Source organism: Bidens hawaiensis, unplaced genomic scaffold, assembly GCF_021521415.1.
Source record: "Bidens hawaiensis isolate Kalapana, Puna unplaced genomic scaffold, B.hawaiensis_p1.1 tig00010929_1, whole genome shotgun sequence".
NCBI classification, from domain to species: domain Eukaryota; kingdom Viridiplantae; phylum Streptophyta; class Magnoliopsida; order Asterales; family Asteraceae; genus Bidens; species Bidens hawaiensis.
This window is the reverse complement of record NW_027491846.1, coordinates 471,090-491,986: the sequence shown is the minus strand read 5'-3', so window position 1 is coordinate 491,986 and position 20,897 is coordinate 471,090. Positions and strand designations below refer to the sequence as shown.

Here is a 20,897-nt window from a genome sequence, read left to right as displayed (position 1 = left end):
ATTCGGAATTTTCCGGCAAAAATTACGATTTTCGCGAGAAAAACACGAATTTCACCACGAATCTAACGTGAATCAAGAACCAAAGGCTCTGATACCACTTTGTCGGACCGGTGCGGGACACGGTTTCCCAACGATTCACGGGGCAACGTGTTAGAGTGCGGAATCCTCTAACACGGCGATTCGGTGGTGATCAACAACGCACGGTTACGATTCCTAAGACGGTTTGACACCTAGGGACGGAGGAAAAGACCGACACGACGAAGATTGGCAGAGAGGATTTTCGGCAGTAGCAGGTTCGTGACTGTGTGTAATGTGTGCTCTTTGTCGTGAAATTTCCTAAGTTTCGTTTATATATCGTATACTGATTCGATCGAATGAGTATCTCATTCGATCGAATGAGTCCTGGTTCGATCGAATGAGTATCTCATTCGATCGAATGAGTATCTCATTCGATCGAATCAGTTTCTTTTGACATTTTCAGTCCGTTAACTTGGTTTCACGATCGTTATTTTCATATCGAACCATCCTGATAGAACTGGGGACATACACATGACATTTCATGTCCTAACAAACATTTCTGTTGCGCGTATTGTAGTTGCGCTCGCTAATTATGAGTTGGAGCTTGTGGAAGAGGAAGTGGAGGAGGAAGAAGCTGAAGCGCAAAAACTCAAGCGCAAGGCTAAAGGTAAAACTGGCGCAGGGGCCAGTAAAAAACAGAAAAAAGATGATGCCTCTGTTGCCCAGAATCTTCCTCCTACTCAGGCGAAGGGACTTGAGAAAACCAAGGGTTTTACTTCCAAGTTTTCCTCGTCTTCTTTGCCTCAAGGTGTGGGCAGTCCTCCCGTCCACATGAGGTATGGTGCCGCCACCTCATCTCTGCGCGCGGCGGACAAGGGAAACGGTGCTGTGCCTGCTGTTTCGTCTTCTCCAACAGGTATACTTTGTTTATTATTTGTGGTTTTATGAGCGTGATTCTGATAGTCATTAATGAAGCTTTGTTCACTCAAATGTTTGTAGAGCCGGCAACGTTGGTGGCTCAACCTCAGGCGCAGCAAGGTGCCGAGGCTACGCCGAAGGTTGTTTTGAAGTCCCCTGTTTTACCCTCGAAAAGAGGGAAAATGGACTTCATGGTGATGTTTAATTCGCGGACTGCGGTGCGCCAAGGTATTTATTGCGCTTTGATTGTCTGATTTTTTCCTTTAGTTCAAGTCATGAATCATATCTCCTTGTTGGTTTTTTAATAGGAATTATAGCTGGCACACAAGCTGCTGGTGGCACTGCTAGCGCTGGCGCCGTTAGTTCTGCTCCTGCTCCAACAAGTACTGAATCTCCTCTCATTGGGATCACTAAGGAGCAGGAGACTATTTTACGCGCTGATCTAACAGCGTCAAGACCTCCCTCACCTCCTCCTGCGCGCAGCCCTCCTCGTGAGACTATTTTTGATTTTTCCAAGTTGCAGGAGAAGAGACCTGTTATAGAGGATGATGAGGAGGTTAATTTTGAAGATTCTGATGGTGGCCGCGTAAGCCCTATAGCGCCACGAGATTTCGTGGCGCAGCCTTTTTCTCATGGGGCGGGCAGGAGCTCGCCAGCTGGCGCTAACCTTTCTGCCGGTTCTCCGCAGGTATAAGTTTATTTTGCTCCACTGTGAAGACTTCCAAATTAGTGTTTAGATAACTAAAACCTTTCTTTGCGTTGCTTTGTGTTTGTAGGGAGCCGATCACATATACCGCCCGAGCTGGAATATCACTGAAGAGAGCTCATTCCAATCCATGGGCGTATGTGAAGACTTTTGGGCTCACTCTGTTCCTCCAGCTGAAAGGAGGTTTCAAGAGGACCGCGCTCGCGTGGACTTGCTTAATGACCACCTTTTTGCTGGGTCTGCGTTCTTTGCTGCCTCCCAAGAGCTTCGCAATGATTATATAAAGGTACGTGATGCCCTTGCGGAGGCCAAGCAAAATGCTAAGATTTCTGCTTGGAATCTTTCTGATGCCCGAGAGAAGGCTGAGAAACTCAAAGCAGAGTTTAGCGAGAACCGGGCAAGTGCCAACGCTGCTTTTGTGAAGCGCGGGCTTGAGCTGCAAGCTGCGCGGGAGAAGCTGCAAGCGGAAGAGGCAGACGCGGCGAAGTACGCGCGTCGAGCGCGTGACCTGGAGTTGGAAGCAGAGGCGCGTGACCAAACTATTGCGCAGGTTAATACTGACAAATCTTTATTGGAGAGTGAGGTTGCGCGCCTGAAGAAAGAGCTCGATGCTGCGTGAGCGGAAAAGAATGAAGCCTTGGCGGCAGCGGCGTCTGACAAAGAAGAGCTAAAACAAGCCAAGGAAACTGTTGAGTTGTTAAACTCTTAGATCCCTGCTCTTGAGACGTCTGTTTCTTCCCTCGCGCAGGACCGTCAATGGCTGATTTCACAGGGTGTGACTCGTTGCGCTTATGCGATGAAATACTCAGACGAGTTTCAGACCCTTGTGATGGATTGTAATGCGGCGTCGCGCTTGGTGGGTCGAGCTGAAGGGTTTAAGGATGGTTATGAATATGGTATGCTAAAGAAGAATCCATCCGACTACTCTTATCAGCTCGACGTTATCTGCGCTGACATGGCTGAGGTGGGGGAGAAGTACCTGAATACTCCAATTCCCATCCTTAAGCAGGTATTTTAACCTTAATGAGTTTACTTGACTTATTTTCATAATCTTTTGTACTCATACTGTTCCTTGTGACTTGCAGATAGCCGCGCTTGCTCACCATCCCGATCTTGGAGCTTTAAAGAAATTACTTGATGAATGTGAAGGGACTGGTGGCAATGATGATGGCGCGGGCAACGCTACCTCTGCCAGCGGCTCTGGCGTGGCCAAAGGACCTACTCCTGACGCTATCATAATAGAAGACGACTATATTCAAGACGAACAGCTTGATTATGGTAAGTTTGGAGATGACGATGAGCGGGCTGCGCCAGATGCTTAGGGAGGAAGTAATGATGAGGACGATGAAGAGGCTGATATTGATATAGAGACTTGAAAAGCCCTTCTTGTTTTTTTTTTTTTTTTTTTTTTTTTTTTTGTATTTGTAGTTTTTACCTCATCATTTGTAAATTTGTAAACTTCTATGTTTGTGGAATGAAATTTTGTTTTTCCCTTATTCGCATCTTGCGCATTCCCAATTCGTCTCTTTATATTGCATGTTTGTGCTCGTTGAATATAAGGTATGCTTACACATTGAAACTTGGACAAGGCTGTAAGGAAATTATTTTATTTAATCCTTAACAGTTGTCATATTTCAAGTTATTTTGCAATATTCTGAATATGCTGACACGTGCCTTAGCATTTCATTGTTCCTCTTTTGCGCGACGTTATCGTGCATTTATTATAGGGAATTATGAATGAGTTTTTTAGCCTTGACGTGTCAGTATGTGTTACTCTGCTTATATCCATTATAATCCCATGCGCGGCCCCGACATGAGACCTTAACAACTATGCTTTGGCATGTGCTTTGCCTTAGTTGTGCTTAGGTATTTTTATGGTCCAGCTGCGCAATACGTACGATGGATGCTATGAGTAATTTGAGCTAAGGCTCATATTATTGGGCTAAGGCCCTGAGCAAAGGCTCATATTATTGGGCTAAGGCCCTGACGTTTTAGAGTTAAAACTCGTTAACGCGTTTGAGCTTGAAGCTCGCGCATGTATGTTTTACTTCGTTTTATTTTTAGTTTGATGTCAATACAATGTTGTCATATTGCTCAAAATTAATAAAGGGAAGTGTGAAACATGTATGCAAAAGGTAATAAAACGCATATTAAGAGAAAATAGCGCGTATCATTATTCATAATGGCTTAAAAAGCCTTGATTACAAACTTGACAACTTTCACATGAAACATTTTCTAAGTTGTGCTGCGTTCCATGTGCGCGGGATCTTCTTTCCATTTAAATCTTTTAAAGCGTATGCGCCTTTTCCCAATTCTTCCGAGACTTGATAAGGTCCCTCCCAGTTGGGAGACATCTTTCCCGGGGGTATTGCGCGACTAGCTTCATTGTTTCGAAGGACAAAATCATTCTTCTTGAAGTGGCATTCTTTCACGCGCTGATTATAATATTTTTCTAGTTTTTTCTTGTATTTGGCTTCACTGATGATAGCCGCCTCTCTGCGCCCTTCAAGTAAATTGAGATCCAACCTCCTTTCTTGCTCATTATCCGTCTTACTCATCATGAGCACTCTATAGGATGGGCATCCAATTTCTGCTGGAATCATAGCCTCCGTTCCATAGGTTAGGCTGAACGGGGACTCGCCATTGCTGGTTTTGCTTAATGTCATGTGCGCCCACAGGACATTAGGTAACTCCTCAACCCATGCATGGGACTCTCCCTCCAACCTTTTCTTCAGCCCATTCAGCAAGCTCTGGTTCGCGCGTTCCACTTGGCCATTCCATTGAGGGTGGTATACTGAAGTGAAGACCTGGTTGATGCGCAATTCCTTGAGCCAACTGGATATCTTCCTGTCAGTTAATTGTTTGCCATTGTCGCTCACGATTTCCATGGGCAGGCCAAAACGGCGTACGATGTGGCTCCAAATAAATTGCTTCATTGCCTCGGCTGTGATTTTTGCCAGTGGCTTGGCTTCAACCCATTTTGTGAAATAGTCTACTGCCACTACCAAAAACTTTACTCGCCCTGGCGCTTGCGGCAAAGGACCCACAATATCGATTGCCCACTTGTGGAAAGGCCATGCAGAGGTAACCGGAATCAAGTTGTTCTTTGGTCGCATGGTATTTGGCGCATAGCTCTGACACGCTTTGCATTTTTGGATCTCTTTTAACGCGTCCAAGTACATGCCTGGCCAATAGTAACCTGCATTCATTGCCTTGGCGACCACCATGTGCGGGCCAGCATGTATTCCGCAGATTCCTTCGTGTATCTCTCTGATCACATAGCTTGCTTCCTCAGCGTCTAGGCATTTCATGAGTGGTCCAAGATAAGAGCGTCGATATAACGTACCATCGAGCAGTTCGTAGTTCTGCGACTTGTGTCTTATCTTCCTCGCCTGTGCGCGATCGTCTGGTACCTTTCCCTCCTTCAAGAATTCCATTATTGGAGTTATCCATGATGAAGGTGTTGTATGAATTACAAGAACAGACTTCGCACCCACTGACGGGTTGCTCATTACTTCCACCCTGACATCTTTGCCAAAATGATCGAAGTTGGTTGATGCCATTTTGCTTAGCGCGTCGGCGGACTTATTTTCACTGCGCGGAATGTGTATGATTCTGAAAAAGTCAAATTGTTCGGTGAGTTTCTTCGCCTGCTCTAGATACAGAGGCATGGTGTTCTCCTTGGCGTCATAAAGGCCATTGACTTGTGCTGCTACCAGGTATGAATCTACATGAGCCTCTAGCCTTTTAACTCCGAACTTGTGCGCGATGCGCAAACCAGCCAGCAGGGCTTCATACTCAGCTTCATTGTTGGTGCTCTTGAAATCCAACCTGATTGCGTAGGTATACTCATGATTTTCTGGATCCACCAGTTTGAGGCCTGCGCCGGACCCTTCGTTGTTTGAAGCTCCATCAAAGAATAATCTCCAAACGTTTTCTTCATTATTGGCTTGCGGAGGGTCTACTTCGCGCTGAGCCTCTTCGACTTTTCCTTCATGGATTTCTGCGATGAAATCAGCTAAGACTTGTCCCTTGATTGCTGGACGAGGCTTATAGGTGATCGTGTGCTCCCCTAATTCCAGCGCCCATTTTGTCAGCCTTCCTGAGAGCGCGGGACGCCGCAAGACTTGCTGGATGTTGTAACCAGTCAGGACTTCAATAGGATGACCATTGAAATATCTGTGAAGCTTGCGCGACGCATGCGTTAGTGATAAAACTAACTTTTCTATGATGGTGTAGCGCGTCTCAGGATCTGTCAGCACCCGACTTACATAATAAATTGGTGTTTGGATTCCCTTGCGATCCACCAACAATACTGCGCCAATGGCGCGTTCTCCTGCTGACAGGTATAACGAAGTTTCACCAGGTAGTGGAGCTGTGAGCGCAGGCAGATTTATCAGACATTCTTTTATCTCACTGAAAGCTTGCTCGGCCTCAGGCGTCCACTTGAATTGGCTTTTCTTTAAGCAATTTCTCAATGTGTTAATGAATGGGGGTAGATTTGCTTGCATAGTTTGCTAGGAACCTGTTAATTGATACCAATCTACCATTCAACTTTTGAACTTCCTTCATGGTGGATGGTGAGGGCATGCTGAGGATAGCCTCCACCTTCTCTGGGTTCACCTTGAAACCATCCTTGGTGACCATTACGCCGAGAAATTTCCCTTCTTCCACGCCGAATGTGCATTTGCTCGGGTTGAGCTTCATGTTTACTTCCTTTAGGTGCCGAAGGGTTTCTTCGATGTCTTTGAGCATTTGTTTTTCCTCCCTGCTTTTAATTACCAAATCATCCACGTAGACTTCTAAGTTTTTTCCAATCTGCTCGTTGAAAATTGCATCCATGAGTCTTTGGTAAGTGGCTCCTGCATTCTTCAAACCAAAGGGCATTTTTGTGTAACAGAAAACACCCTTGTCAGTTCTGAAAGCAGTCTTGTCTTCATCCTGCGGTGCCATTTGAATTTGGTGATAGCCCTTATAGGCATCCATGAAACATTTGAGCTTAAATGGCGCCACAGAGTCCACCTTCGCGTCAATGTTTGGGAGGGGTTAACAATCTTTTGGACACGCTTTGTTGAGGCTTTGAAATCAATGCACATTCTCCATGACCCATTGCTCTTCTTTACCATCACAGGATTGGCTACCCATGTTTGGTATCGTATTGGGCGAATGATATTTGCGCGCAGTAGATCTTCTACTTGCTCATTCATGGCCTTTGCCTTCTCGTCTCCCATGACTCTTTTCTTTTGAGCAATTGGCTCTACAGACTTGAATGTGTTGAGAGAGTGCTGCGCCAGGTCTCGCGAAACCCCAGTCATATCAGAATGTTGCCACGCGAAGACTGACGTATACGTTGTGAGCAATCTTTTCATTCTCACCCTTGTGTCATCTGATATCGTAGCTCCGATTGTGATTGTTTGTTCTGGGAATTTTGGGTTGAGAATCCATTCCTCTGGCGCGTTGTTTGCCACTGGCAGCTTCATTCTCCCTTCTCGAGGTATACTTGTTACTGCGCATAAATGATCTCGATACACAAATGTTACTCCTGTTGGTGTTGGGAACCCCAACGCGCCATGCGCTGGTGACGGTATGGCGTTGAATTGGGCAATCGTTCCTCTACCCAAGATCATACTATGGCATGAAGTGGTGGGCAAGACCAGAAAGTTGACAATTTCAGCTTGCTTGTGCTTCTAATCCCCCATAGTTAGTTCGAATTGTATCTGACCCAGGGGGTGAATAATTTCGTTTGAGACACTTGAGATTGGTGCACTCACAACTTCGAGCCTTGCTTGGTCCTCTGGATCCAACTTCCCGAAACATTGCTCATACATGATGTCTGACTCACTACCGGTGTCCACCAGGACTCTTGACACCTCATAATGAGCGATGTGTGCAGTGATGAATAGAGGACTGCTGATAGACGGGCCTCCTCTGATTCTTGGAAATATTACTTGTTGCTCGCGCCAATCCCCTTGGATTTGCGCGCTTCTCTTTCTCGATCTTTGCCCTTGCCTTCCTCCTTCAGCTACACAGATTCTTTTGAATTTTTTACTGGCTGAGACTCCGTTTGGTTGTTCGTTCTCTGGTCTTGGGTTTTTTACTAGGTGAGCCAACTCGCCTGATTTCACATCTTTTTCGATCGCATCCTTCAAATGGTGGCATGCATCGGTGTTGTGCCCTGTGGATTTGTGAAACTCACAATATTTGCCACTGTTTGGTGGTCCCTTATGGAGTAATGGCCTGGGGCTTTTAAACTGGACATTCTCTGTGCTTAACACTTGCGAAGGCGTTTTGGTGAGAGGAGTCCATATTCTTGGTAGAGGTCTATTAGGCTCTCTGCCGCCTTCCTTCTTGTCACCCTCTCCGCAATTAAGAATGTCTTTTTGGGGCTGGGGTGAACTTTGTTGTGCTTGCTTTTCTGCGGGAGAATAATTGGTTTGTTGCAACCTGGACCATACGGAGTTTTGTTTGCCCCTCCTTTCATTGTTGCGTGGTGCTTCTGTTTGATGCCCTCTATCTCTTGCTCTGTCTTGGGCAATTTGTTTTTCATTTCGCGCGAAGACTCGCGATGCTTCCATAAGCTTAGCCCAAGTGGTTGGCATGCCTTCTCTGCTCACGAGAGCTCTGCGGAGTTGATCACTGCGCGCACCTTGTATAAAGGCAACGCGCAAGAGTTGTTCAGTGATGTCTCCAATTGCAAGAGATTCCTGATTGAAACGAGTTATGTAGTCCTCAATGGTTTCATCATTCCTGCGCACGCAGTGCATGATGTCATCGGGGTCGCACGTGTGTCTGCGCTGCTGTACAAAGTGAGCCTGGAACTTTTCCAGTAGCTCTTCGAACCCATCGATTTGTCCTGTCGGCAAGCTTTCGAACCAGACACGCGCTGCGCCCGTGAGGCAGCGAGCAAACATGTGACACCATGTTGGCATCGTCCAGCTTTCTAGGTTTCCAATGTTGTAAAAACCTTGTAAGAAATCATCTGGATCTGTTGTACCATCGTACTTGCCTAAACCACTTGGCATCTTGGTTTTGTGTTGAATGGGAGCCTTCGCAATGCGCTCTGTGAATTTTGAATGTTTTACCAAGATGGCTGGCCTATATGGTGTGGTTACGTCCACTTGCTCTTTCGCCTGTGGGTTGTATGGTGTGTATAGATCCATATCAGCTTTGGCTCCAGGTGCTATGTTCATGTGTGCGCGAAGCTGTGAACCTCCTGCATGAGTATCTCGCGTCTTCCTCATGCTGTGCACCTCTTCCTCATCACTAATATCAGCGTGTTCGGTGTGAACAGAATGACCGTCTTCCGGCGCGCGCGCCTTTTTTGTTGTTCCCTGAATGGTTTGTTTATCAAATGCGAGCCTTTGTGTTAAGTCGGCTAACTTTTTGTGTTTTACCAGCTCATTGTATTTGTCCATTAAACGCCGTTGTTCGTTTATGAGCCATTCTTTAGGGTCATTGGTTTCAACTTCCGGACCCATTGGTCCTTTTTGTTTTGTACCAGTCAGATTTTGGAACGTGAGATCGTCTGGGGGAGTTTCAGTCTGGCTATGAGGTGTTGTGTTGAAGGGATGGGTACTGGTGGTGCGCGCAGTGTCACGCGGCTCCCTCAGAACCTGATGTCCCTCATTAACATCCTCAAGCTCATTATCCTCCAGAACTTGATCATTGTTTCGAACACCGGAAACCATGGTGAAGATTTTCAGAGAGAAAACTGATGAAATAGTGGTTTTGTTGCCGTTGTAACAGGTGATGGCGCCAATGAAGAAACATGTATCGACTTACTTGTATTCGATCTACGTTCCTCGGGTATGAGTGTGCTATATCACCGATGGTTTTCCGAGATACGAGTTCTTCCACCTACAAAACGAACAGCACCGTGAGCTTACCCCTCAGAAAGGGACAGAGGGGTCCTCTTTGGGGTAACCCTCCGGTGTGAGAATAAGATATTGCAGGAGAAGATAAGAATGTGAAAATGAGTAAAAGATTCAGAATATATTTCTTGCTTGACCCCAACTGTGGAGGTGGTGTGGTATTTATAGTATTAGGGTTTCCAATGATTGGGCTCCCTCAGAACCTGGTGGTGCGCGCAGTGTCACGCGGCTCCCTCAGAACCTGATGTCCCTCATTAACATCCTCAAGCTAATTATCCTCCAGAACTTGATCATTGTTTCGAACACCGGAAACCATGGTGAAGATTTTCAGAGAGAAAACTGATGAAATAGTGGTTTTGTTGCCGTTGTAACAGGTGATGGCGCCAATGAAGAAACATGTATCGACTTACTTGTATTCGATCTACGTTCCTCGGGTATGAGTGTGCTATATCACCGATGGTTTTCCGAGATACGAGTTCTTCCACCTACAAAACGAACAGCACCGTGAGCTTACCCCTCAGAAAGGGACAGAGGGGTCCTCTTTGGGGTAACCCTCCGGTGTGAGAATAAGATATTGCAGGAGAAGATAAGAATGTGAAAATGAGTAAAAGATTCAGAATATATTTCTTGCTTGACCCCAACTGTGGAGGTGGTGTGGTATTTATAGTATTAGGGTTTCCAATGATTGGGCTCAGACCCAATTAGGGCCTTTTTGGCCTCCTCCTATTGCTTCGCGCCACGTGTACTTAGGACACCTGGTGCTTTTTCATTGATTATTCTCTGACCAATGTATTTTACCTGACCCATGTGCCATCACGTGGTGGCACATGGGTTTTGCTGAGTTGTCCACCCTTCATTGGCAGCTGTCAGCATCAGCACATTCTTTATTCCTTAAAAGATACATTCTGGAAGGTTGTCTGATGAGTACAATCATGGTTGTCCTTATCCTGATTTGGATTAGACTATTGTCTCATTTGTTGTGTTGTCCTTTATGCGCCTATCCCTGGGATGCGCAAGGTCTTCTCTTTATTCTCACGCGCAGATGTTTCATGCGCAGATGTGATATGCGTGAGCATGTGATATGCGTAAGCATATGTAATATGCATGAGCATATGTGATATGCGCCACGCGCAGATGTGATATGCGTGAGCATATGTGATATGCGCCATGCGCATAGGTTTTGGCTTTGTGTATTCATAACATCCTGATTTCAAGCCTCTTGTCTATATCTTGTGGGTTGACCCGCCCCGCTCGATGTTAAGGCGGGTGCATACCCCTTCAGGCTTATTAAAAGAATCAGACTTCGGCTCGGATCTCGTTATCGGGGTTCTGGATACTGGCATCTGGCCCGAGAGGGAGAGCTTTAACGACAGAGGCTTAGGTCACGTGCCACTTAAATGGAAAGGCACGTGCCTTGCCTTCCCGTGTAACCGGAAGCTAATCGGAGCTAAATACTTCTCCGCCGGATACGAAGCCACCAACGGCAAGATGAACGACACGTTGGAGCACCGCTCTCCCAGAGACTCCGACGGCCACGGGACTCACACGGCCTCAATCGCCGCCGGCAGGTACGTCTTTCCGGCCTCTACTCTAGGTTACGCCCGTGGTGTCGCCGCCGGAATGGCGCCGAAAGCTCGTCTGGCGGCGTACAAGGTGTGCTGGCTCGCCGGTTGTTTCAACTCCGATATCCTCGCCGCGTTCGACGCCGCCGTGGCCGACGGCGTCGACGTCATTTCGTTAAGTGTCGGCGGCGTTGTGGTGTCGTACTACCTCGACGCAATCGCCATCGGAGCTTACGGCGCCTCCGACCACGGCGTTTTTGTTTCGGCTTCAGCCGGAAACGGTGGTCCCGGCGGACTGACTGTTACTAACGTCTCGCCATGGGTGGCTACTGTCGGTGCTGGAGCGACTGACCGTGACTTTCCAGCCGACGTGAAGTTAGGTAACGGGAAACTGATTCCGGGTGTGAGCGTCTACAGTGGGCCAACATTGGCGCAACACCGTCTCTATCCGTTGATTTACGCTGGGAATGAAGGCGGTGACGGTTACTCGGCTTCCTTGTGTCTAGAAGGTTCGTTAAGCCCGAATTCGGTTAAGGGTAAAATCGTCTTATGTGATAGGGGAATCAATTCAAGAGCTGCCAAAGGAGAAGTGGTTAAGAAAGCAGGCGGAATCGGTATGATATTAGCGAATGGCGTCTTCGATGGCGAGGGTTTAGTCGCTGACTGTCACGTCCTACCCGCTACATCTGTCGGTGCGTCCTCCGGTGACGAGATAAGGAGGTACATTATGTCGGGTACAAAGTCGAAATCTCCCCCGAAAGCCACGATTATTTTTAAAGGGACTAGAATAAACGTCCGGCCCGCACCGGTTGTCGCCTCGTTTTCAGCCCGTGGACCTAACCCTGAATCACCCGAGATTTTGAAACCGGACTTTATTGCTCCGGGGCTTAATATTCTTGCAGCGTGGCCGGACAAAGTGGGCCCGTCTAGCCTTGCGTCTGATAACCGAAAAACAGAATTCAACATATTGTCGGGTACGTCCATGGCTTGCCCTCATGTGTCCGGTCTGGCTGCTCTGTTAAAAGCAGCCCCCCCCGGAATGGAGTCCGGCAGCAATCAGATTCGCATTCATTACAACTACTTATACGGTAGATAACCGAGGGGAGACAATGATAGATGAGTCGACCGGGAACTCATCGACCGTGATGGATTTTGGGGTGGGCCATGTTCACCCGCAAAAGGCAATGGACCCGGGTTTAGTGTACGACATTAGTTCATATGATTACATTGATTTCCTGTGTAACTCAAATTACACAACCAAAAACATCCAGGTGATTACCAGGAAACACTCGGACTGTAGCCGTGCAAGAAAGGCAGGACATTCAGGAAACCTTAACGTCCCGTCTATGACGGCTGTTTTCCAACAATATGGGAAGCAGAAAATGTCAACTCACTTCATAAGAACAGTGACAAACGTAGGTGAGGGGAGTTCGGTTTACAGCGTGACCATAAGGCCACCTCGAGAGGTGAATGTGACAGTGGAGCCGATGAAGCTTGCATTCAGGCGGGTGGGGCAGAAGCTTAACTTTATGGTGAGGGTAAAAGTGGGAGCTCTAAAGCTGTCTGCAGGGAGTTCGGTCACAAAAAGCGGGTCGATCGAGTGGTCAGACGGTAAACACATTGTAAGAAGTCCAGTGGTTGTGACAATGCAAGAGCCACTGTGACTATGAATGAGTGGGTTTGAAGAGTGTTTAATTACGTACGGTTGTTTTGTTAGTTGAATGAATGTGAGTAGTACGTATTTAAATCAGAAACAAAGGACAGAAAACGTAGGGTACCATCTTGGAGTATGTTTTTGTATAAAAAAATGTGATCTGGTGTATGTTTAATTTGTTATTATCTATATGACAAGAGTTTTAATATTGTAACCTATAAACTCAAAAACCCCCTTTAGTATGATTTTATTGATTAAAAAAAAGAATTTTTTTGTTTCTATAAAAGGACTTCCTTATGTTAGTATAAATAGATTTCTTTCCCATATAAGATCATATTATTATTGTAATGACACCTTTTACTTCATATTTGTTAATACATAAATGTAGGGGTATGGTACTAAATCCGGTTTTACGACCCTAAATTTATTATGTTTGGCTATTTTATTATATGGACTAATACAATGTTATTAGGCTGAGGGGGTTTTGTGGAGGTAACCCTAACTGGGCTAGGCCCATTAGGGTACCATGATGGTGGCCATGAGGCTCCCTATATAAGGAGGTCTCCACCTTCTTATTAGAGGTTGGTCATTCTCAATAAGAGCCACCACCATATTTTTGTGTCTGTGAACAAGAGATCCTGGAGATTTCTTAGCGGTCACCTCCACACCCCCAAAAAGTCATTGCAGATCCCAACCAGCCGGAGAAGAATATCAAGACATGGTTCGTTCATCTCGAAATCCGTGGAAACATCGTCATGGATCAGGTCAGATTCATCTCGTGCTTCGACATTGGCGCCATCCGTGGGAGGGCAATGAACCACGCTTCGCTTCTCGTCTCGGCCCTCCAATCTGTTCATCAATATCTCGGGTCTACGGTTTCTTCTTTCAGATATGTTCTATGGAAATCCAAAAATCCGTAGATCTAAAAAATACTTTCAGATCTGGAAATACACAGGAAGAAATACCACCGAACTTTTGGGGAAAACCATTAGATCTGTGTTTTTTCTAAGTGAAAAATACCAAATCTAGTTATGACTTTTTCATATCTGGGTTCGTTTGAGCAACAGTCACACTTCATATTCATAGATCTATAAATCCTATTAGATCTGTTGGTTTTACATAAAACCTACCTGGTGTGGATATTCAAAATCTCTAGATCGTGCGCGCCACCGCGGATCAAAATCGCTCCCTGTGGATCAACTTCGGATTCCGCATGCGCGCTCCCGGCGATCACTCCACGCCACAGCGGGCCGCATGCGCGCTCCCGGCGATCACTCTACGCCACAGCTCACGCATATCACATGCTCACGCATCACGCATGCTCACGCGTATCACGTATGCTCACGCATACCACATATGCTCACGCATCATGTATGCTCACGCATCACGTATGCTCACGCATATCACATGCTCACGCATCACATATGCTCACGCATCACATATGTTATTGGGCTTCACGTATGCTCATGCATATCAGATGCTCACGCATCATGCACGCTCGTGCACCACATCTGCGCGTGAGAATAAAGGAGACATTGCGCAGGCCGCGCGTAAGCGACATAACAAATGAACAGTCTAATCCAAATCAGGATAAGAACAACCATGATTGTACTCACATGGCTACGCGCCATACTTAAAGGTTGGGAATCCTCATAATATCCCATATGGCTACGCGCCATACTTAAAGGTTTGGAATCCTCATAATATCCCATATGGCTACGCGCCATACTTAAAGGTTGGGAATCCTCATAATATCCCATATGGCTACGCGCCATACTTAAAGGTTGGGAATCCTCATAATATCCCGTATGGCTACGCGCCATACTTAAAGGTTGGGAATCCTCATAATATCCCGTATGGCTACGCGCCATACTTAAAGGTTGGGAATCCTCATAATATCCCATATGGCTACGCGCCATACTTAAAGGTTGGGAATCCTCATAATATCCCATATGGCTACGCGCCATACTTAAAGGTTGGAATCCTCATAATATCCCATATGGCTACGCGCCAAACTTAAAGGTTGGGAATCCTCATAAACCCATAGGCCACGCGCCAAGCTTAAAAGTTGGGCACACCTCATAATTTTCCCGAGGATGGGAACCATGCAATACATCCACTTTTAGTTGACATGTTTTTGCAGGTTCGGCTACGAGCCGCACAAACACCTATGACATCATTATTATTATCTGGCCATTTGTGCCTCCATTATTATTTTGAAAACAGGCCGGGATATTCATCCTGCGCGGAGGAGGCCCTTGTGGGCTAGTCATTATCATCATTTGATAGCTCGTAAAACGCCTCGCGCGCAAGCTTTTATCATTCTTATAGCTCGTAAGACGCCACGCGCGCAGGCTTCATTATTCTCATAGATCCGTAAGACGCTACGCGCGCAGGCTTTATTATTCTCATAGATCCGTAAGACGCCACGCGCGCAGGCTTCATTATTCTCATAGATCCGTAAGACGCCACGCGCGCAGGCTTCATTATTCTCATAGATCCGTAAGACGCCACGCGCGCAGGCTTCATTATTCTCATAGATCCGTAAGACGCCACGCGCGCAGGCTTCATTATTCTCATAGATCCGTAAGACGCCACGCGCGCAGGCTTTATTATTCTCATAGATCCGTAAGACGCCACGCGCGCAGGCTTCATTATTCTCATAGATCCGTAAGTCGCCTCGCGCGCAGGCTTCATTATTTTTACAGCTCGTAAGTCGCCTCACGCGCGCAAGCTTTATTATTCATATAGCTCGTAAGACGCCTCGCGCGCAAGCTTTTATTATTCTTATAGCTCGTAAGACGCCTCGCGCGCAAGCTTTTATTATTCTTATAGCTCGTAAGACGCCACGCACGCAGGCTTCATTATTCTCATAGATCCGTAAGTCGCCTTGCGCGCAGGCTTCATTATTTTTACAGATCGTAAGTCGCCTCTCGCGCGCAAGCTTTATTATTCATATAGCTCGTAAGACGCCTCGCGCGCAAGCTTTTATTATTCTTATAGCTCGTAAGACGCCTCGCGCGCAAGCTTTTATTATTCTTATAGATTGTAAGACGCCTCGCGCGCAAGCTTTTATTATTCTTATAGATTGTAAGACACCTCGCGCGCAGGCTTCATTATTCTCATAGATCCGTAAGTCGCCTCGCGCGCAGGCTTCATTATTTTTACAGCTCGTAAGTCGCCTCACGCGCGCAAGCTTTATTATTCATATAGCTCGTAAGACGCCTCGCGCGCAAGCTTTTATTATTCTTATAGCTCGTAAAACGCCTCGCACGCAAGCTTTTATTATTTTCTTATAGCTTGTAAGACACCTCGCGCGCAGGCTTCATTATTCTCATAGATCCGTAGGTCGCCTCTCGCGCAGGCTTCATTATTTTTACAGCTCGTAAGTCGCCTCGTGCGCGCAAGCTTTGTTATTCTCATAGCTCATAAGTCGCCTCGCGCGCAAGCTTTGTTATTCTCATAGCTCGTAAGACACCTCGCGCGCAGACTTTTATTATTTCGGCGCGCTATATCTTATTCATGCTAGTGCACCGTCATTATCATAAAAACCACAACACGTCACCATCATGAAGAGAACCTCCCAAAACTCAAAGACAATAAAGATAAGGCCGAAGAAAAGGGAAAAAACCACCTCACGCCCTAACACACCTCATAATGTCCAGCGCTCCACCTAAACGCTTGCGCGCCCAGGAGCAACGCTGGACTTGGGGGGCTTGTAGGGGTATGGTACTAAACCCGGTTTTACGACCCTAAATTTATTATGTTTGGCTTATTTTATTATATGGACTAATACAATGTTATTGGGCTGAGGGGGTTTTGTGGAGGTAACCCTAACTGGGCTAGGCCCATTAGGGTACCATGATGGTGGCCATGAGGCTCCCTATATAAGGAGGTCTCCACCTCCTTATTAGAGGTTGGTCATTCTTAATAAGAGCCACCACCATATTTTTGTGTCTGTGAACAAGAGATCCTGGAGATTTCTTAGCGGTCACCTCCATACCCCCAAAAAGTCATTGCAGATCCCAACCAGCCGGAGAAGAAGATCAAGACGTGGTTCGTTCATCTCGAAATCCGTGAAAACATCGTCATGGATCAGGTCAGATTCATCTCGTGCTTCGACAATAAATAAATAACTTTAAACTAGAAGCAGTGAGAAAACAAGAAAGTACAGAAAGCGTAGGGTACCGTCTGAGACTAATCAGGCCCAATGGACCATACCTTGGGACCACAATTCTATGGTTGGGTTCTAAATTTCTACTACAACACGGGTGGCCCTTTACTGTCCATCGCGATTTGGATTCATTATATTAAATATAGCTTTTAACTTTTTGCTAACAAGAAAAATAAGGTAATTCACCCACAGTGAAAATATCTAGTGTTATATCAGCATAGGTAAATAAAATAATGTTGTGGCCTTCGTTAGTTTGTTGATGATATATTATTATTATTTCATATGTTACAAAAAGGTACATATGTATAGCATAACTACACGTTTTAAAGCTGTGTTGTTTGAATCATTATTAAAACCAATTGCACCAATGACCAACCAACCTAATAAATTACAATGCTACAAAAATATAAGTCTGATTCAGTTTGTGAGCCTAATGACTTTGGGCTTTCGGTTGCTTTTCTTTTTCCCTTTTTGAAGAAAAACAAATATCAAGCTACATTTACACGCGTTTAAGAATAAATCATTGGCAATATAAACTGGTCGTTCATAACCTTTTGTGTATACACATGCATGGTGTTCATCTTGAACAATGAATATCCGGTTTATTATTAACTGCTTGATTTTGTGCGTATCATACAGCTTCATTTGCAGTTAATCCAGCAATGTCCTTGAGTGGTGTCCACACGAATTTTCTCCTGCAGGTTTTGCCACAGTTCGCTTAGAAAAACATCACACGAATCTTAAATCCATTTGCATGTGTGTTTATCTAAAATGGGTCAAATAGAAAAATAGCTATAGCTACCGAACGGGTCAAATTGTACCACCTCTAACTGGTTTATGCAAAGATTATTATATTAAAATAGCATAATACCAATTGCCGCATTCTGCAATCATCCTAACTTTGGGCCGGAGTGAAGGAAGTAGTGCAAGAAACTGTAGTTCTGCTTTCGAGAGAACCTGCAGCAAGAAAATTAAAAATTAAAATAATTAACACGTACATTTTTAACACGTACATTAAAAATTAAAATAATTATCACAGGGGTCTAGCAGGTTGGGTAACGGGGCAAAATATATGATATGACCTATTATAAAACAGTTATGTGTTCAAACCTTGGCTTCTAGGATCCAGAGCACCAAACCTTTAGCATCGGGAGGAAGCAACGATAGGCGATAATCAACCTCCGGTGGGAAATACCAGCGCGCAATCGGTTGCTTTCCTACATGAGCCTGCAATAATATTCCATATTTTACTACTATTAATATTAAAAACTTTGAAAGAATTAATATATTCAAATGAAAAACACACTGACAGGACAAACAGGATGAAGCTTGGTTAATGTGGTCTCAGGGTCACCTAGACCTCGAGCCGACAGGTCCAGGAAGCGGTAGCCTTGGTACCTAAGGCGGTTAAGATAGCGACCCTCATATCCTCCTTCATGGGGTGAATATATGGCTATGGCTTTGTGTTCTTCAACATCCGCTAGCCATTTACCAAGGTCCGGCTTTAAAAGATCGCCTCCAACAAAATCTGAAAATTCACGCGAACATTTTATTATTGCTCCTCCTTTGTAGTACTTAGTTTGTGTGATCAGTCCTTTCTTAGTAGTGGACACTACTAGCCGATTGTGGTGATGTTTGGAAGGTAGAATGGCTGAATGATAAGAGCAGGCTATGGTTGCCATTTTCTGAAAAATGTCACAAGGAGTGTGAGGATGGAAATTTGACATTTTGGAAAACATGCATGTGGATGGATTGAGGATTTGGTGGGAAAACAAGATAAGGGTACTTGTGGTTTTAAATTGTTTTCTTGATTTTATATTTATGCCTGCCCATGTTCTATATTGCAAAAAAAAAAAAAAAAAAAGTTTTTAACTTGACTATATTTTACATTTTCTCAGATTTTCTCCTCGTTAAAATTGCGTGCCTTAGGGGCGCTTGAGGCGTGAGAGAAGATTGTAAAACGCTTATTTTTTGCTAGGCAAGAGAATACAATTGAAAAATGCATTACATTAATACTTTTTTGGAAAAATGTTTATGAAGTAACTTGTGTTTGACCAGTAACATAAAGGACCCATTTTAACTCAACCCCGTTTTCTCTTATAAAAATAAATAATAGACAAGTAATACCAAAACATGCTTCAACACTATTTCTATGCTATGGGCACAAAGAAGTTTTGCGTTTACAATCCATGCTAGACGTCCACATATCTTTACGCCGATTGAAAAACTCGGCAATGTTAACGTTTTCAACTCAAACCCGTTTTCTCTTATAAAAACGAATAATTGACAAAATAGTGTTTATAGGTCCAACCCAATTTGTTTTGACCAACAACATGAAATGGCTTTTTTTCAAGTAAAATATGTTTTTTTGATGTGTTAGACTTCCTAACACATGATTAAAGGTGTACATTTTTTGAATTTTAAAGTTTGAGGGACAAAATTGGAATCTCTTTCCAAAGTAGGCCCCTGTATTCGCATCGATTAATTTTCAGTAATAGGGAATGGGGCATATGATAGGTGGGTGGTATTTGAGGTTTGGAAGGGTCTCCAACTCTCACTTTAATCACTTGCCCTTTGGCGTTAATGAGTGATTAATTTGGTTAAACACTCGAATCTTTAACCTATTTACATTTATTATTATTATTATTATTGCATTTTAAGTCGTATTAACTATTTTTCATAAAGCCAATATGTAATTTATTAATTAAGATGAATGGGATGTTAGTATTATTTTATTGCCACCTTGTTAAGTGGATTCCTCGTTCCTGTATGTTGGTTGCAAGTTGCACCCAAAATAATATGCACACGACAATAGTGAGCCCTTGTTCTTATCTACTTAGCTTCATTAATTAACAAACATAGACCATACGTGCGCGCACACATAATTATGTTTATATCATGTTAATCTATAGAAAAAAAATAAAAACTGAAAGCATATCTACATAGCGAGTTACATACATGTAATTCGTAAGCCACACACAATCATATGTTGCATTATTTATTCATTACATCTTTCTAGATTTTTAGTTTTTGTTAGGATGGTTTTATAGCTTCAAGTTACAATTTTTTTAACTTATATATTATAGTTGTAATTTAATTGACTTAGAATTGATATATAACTGTATTATTTAGACGATTAGTGGCGCAACTTGGACATAAACACTCTGGGAAGTTCTTTCGCTGCGAGTGTTCACTATTCGACGTGCTACAGGAAAATTTAAATTTTATCATACCAGTTTCTCTTAATTTTAAGATATTAAAATATGAGATGACTAGTGATATTTTTAAGACCATGTCCAAGATTTAAAGTAAACATTATTTAAAACATCGGTAAGGATGTATTAGACTTTCTAATACATCGACAAAGATGAGTTAAAAAGAAATTTTTTCTAAACTCTACAACTTTAAGGATAAAAGTCGACTCTCTTTTTCAAATGAGGTTATTTTGAGAATTTCCATATTTAAATTCTACGATTTTATCGTATTAGTATGTGTTGAAAAGCTTAGGTTTGAGCAGAGGCCCCGACACATACATTAGGTTCACGTGTCAAGGAAGTCACAACGACCGTGCCTCGTACACTGCAGGCCCCACCTTGTCTTTGTCTATACCTCGTTTGTCGTTTTCCATAAGCCGACGGCTAATTCTGATGCATGTATATATCCATCATTGTTTTCATAAACAAACAAATAATATCAAATCCCCATACCATCCATCATCTTTCCTATTATTTTCATTTCATGCCATCTGTTTATCTTTTAATATTCATCCACTTATATATTTTTCAAATTATTCATCAAATAAAGAAAAAATGTCATAAAATAGTTTTTTTATTCGTTGTATTTAGGTCACTCATATAAACTTTTTTTATTAAATTAGGTCACTAAATCTTTAAATCGAGTTTCGTTGGTTTTTTAATGCGCCAAAAAAGCAATGGAGGATAAGATGTCAGGATTAGGATTTGCAATATGTGTAGTTGTATTTAAATAATTAAAA

General features: G+C 44.0%; 1 protein-coding gene and 1 pseudogene across 1 annotated transcript; one reads left to right on the top strand and one right to left on the bottom strand.

Annotated features, from left to right (window-relative positions):
• The first annotated feature begins 10,798 nt into the window (after positions 1-10,798).
• On the top strand, positions 10,799-12,910 carry LOC143536862 (subtilisin-like protease SBT1.5 pseudogene; annotated as a pseudogene).
• A 4,624-nt stretch (positions 12,911-17,534) lies between these two features.
• Positions 17,535-18,585, bottom strand: LOC143536838 (NAD(P)H-quinone oxidoreductase subunit N, chloroplastic-like). The gene is made up of 4 exons (XM_077030744.1): positions 18,214-18,585; positions 18,014-18,130; positions 17,775-17,860; positions 17,535-17,598 (listed from the first exon to the last, which is right to left on the bottom strand). The coding sequence occupies exons 1-4, from the start codon at positions 18,583-18,585 to the stop codon at positions 17,535-17,537; spliced, it is 639 nt and encodes a 212-aa protein (XP_076886859.1).
• Between the last annotated feature and the right edge of the window lie 2,312 nt (positions 18,586-20,897).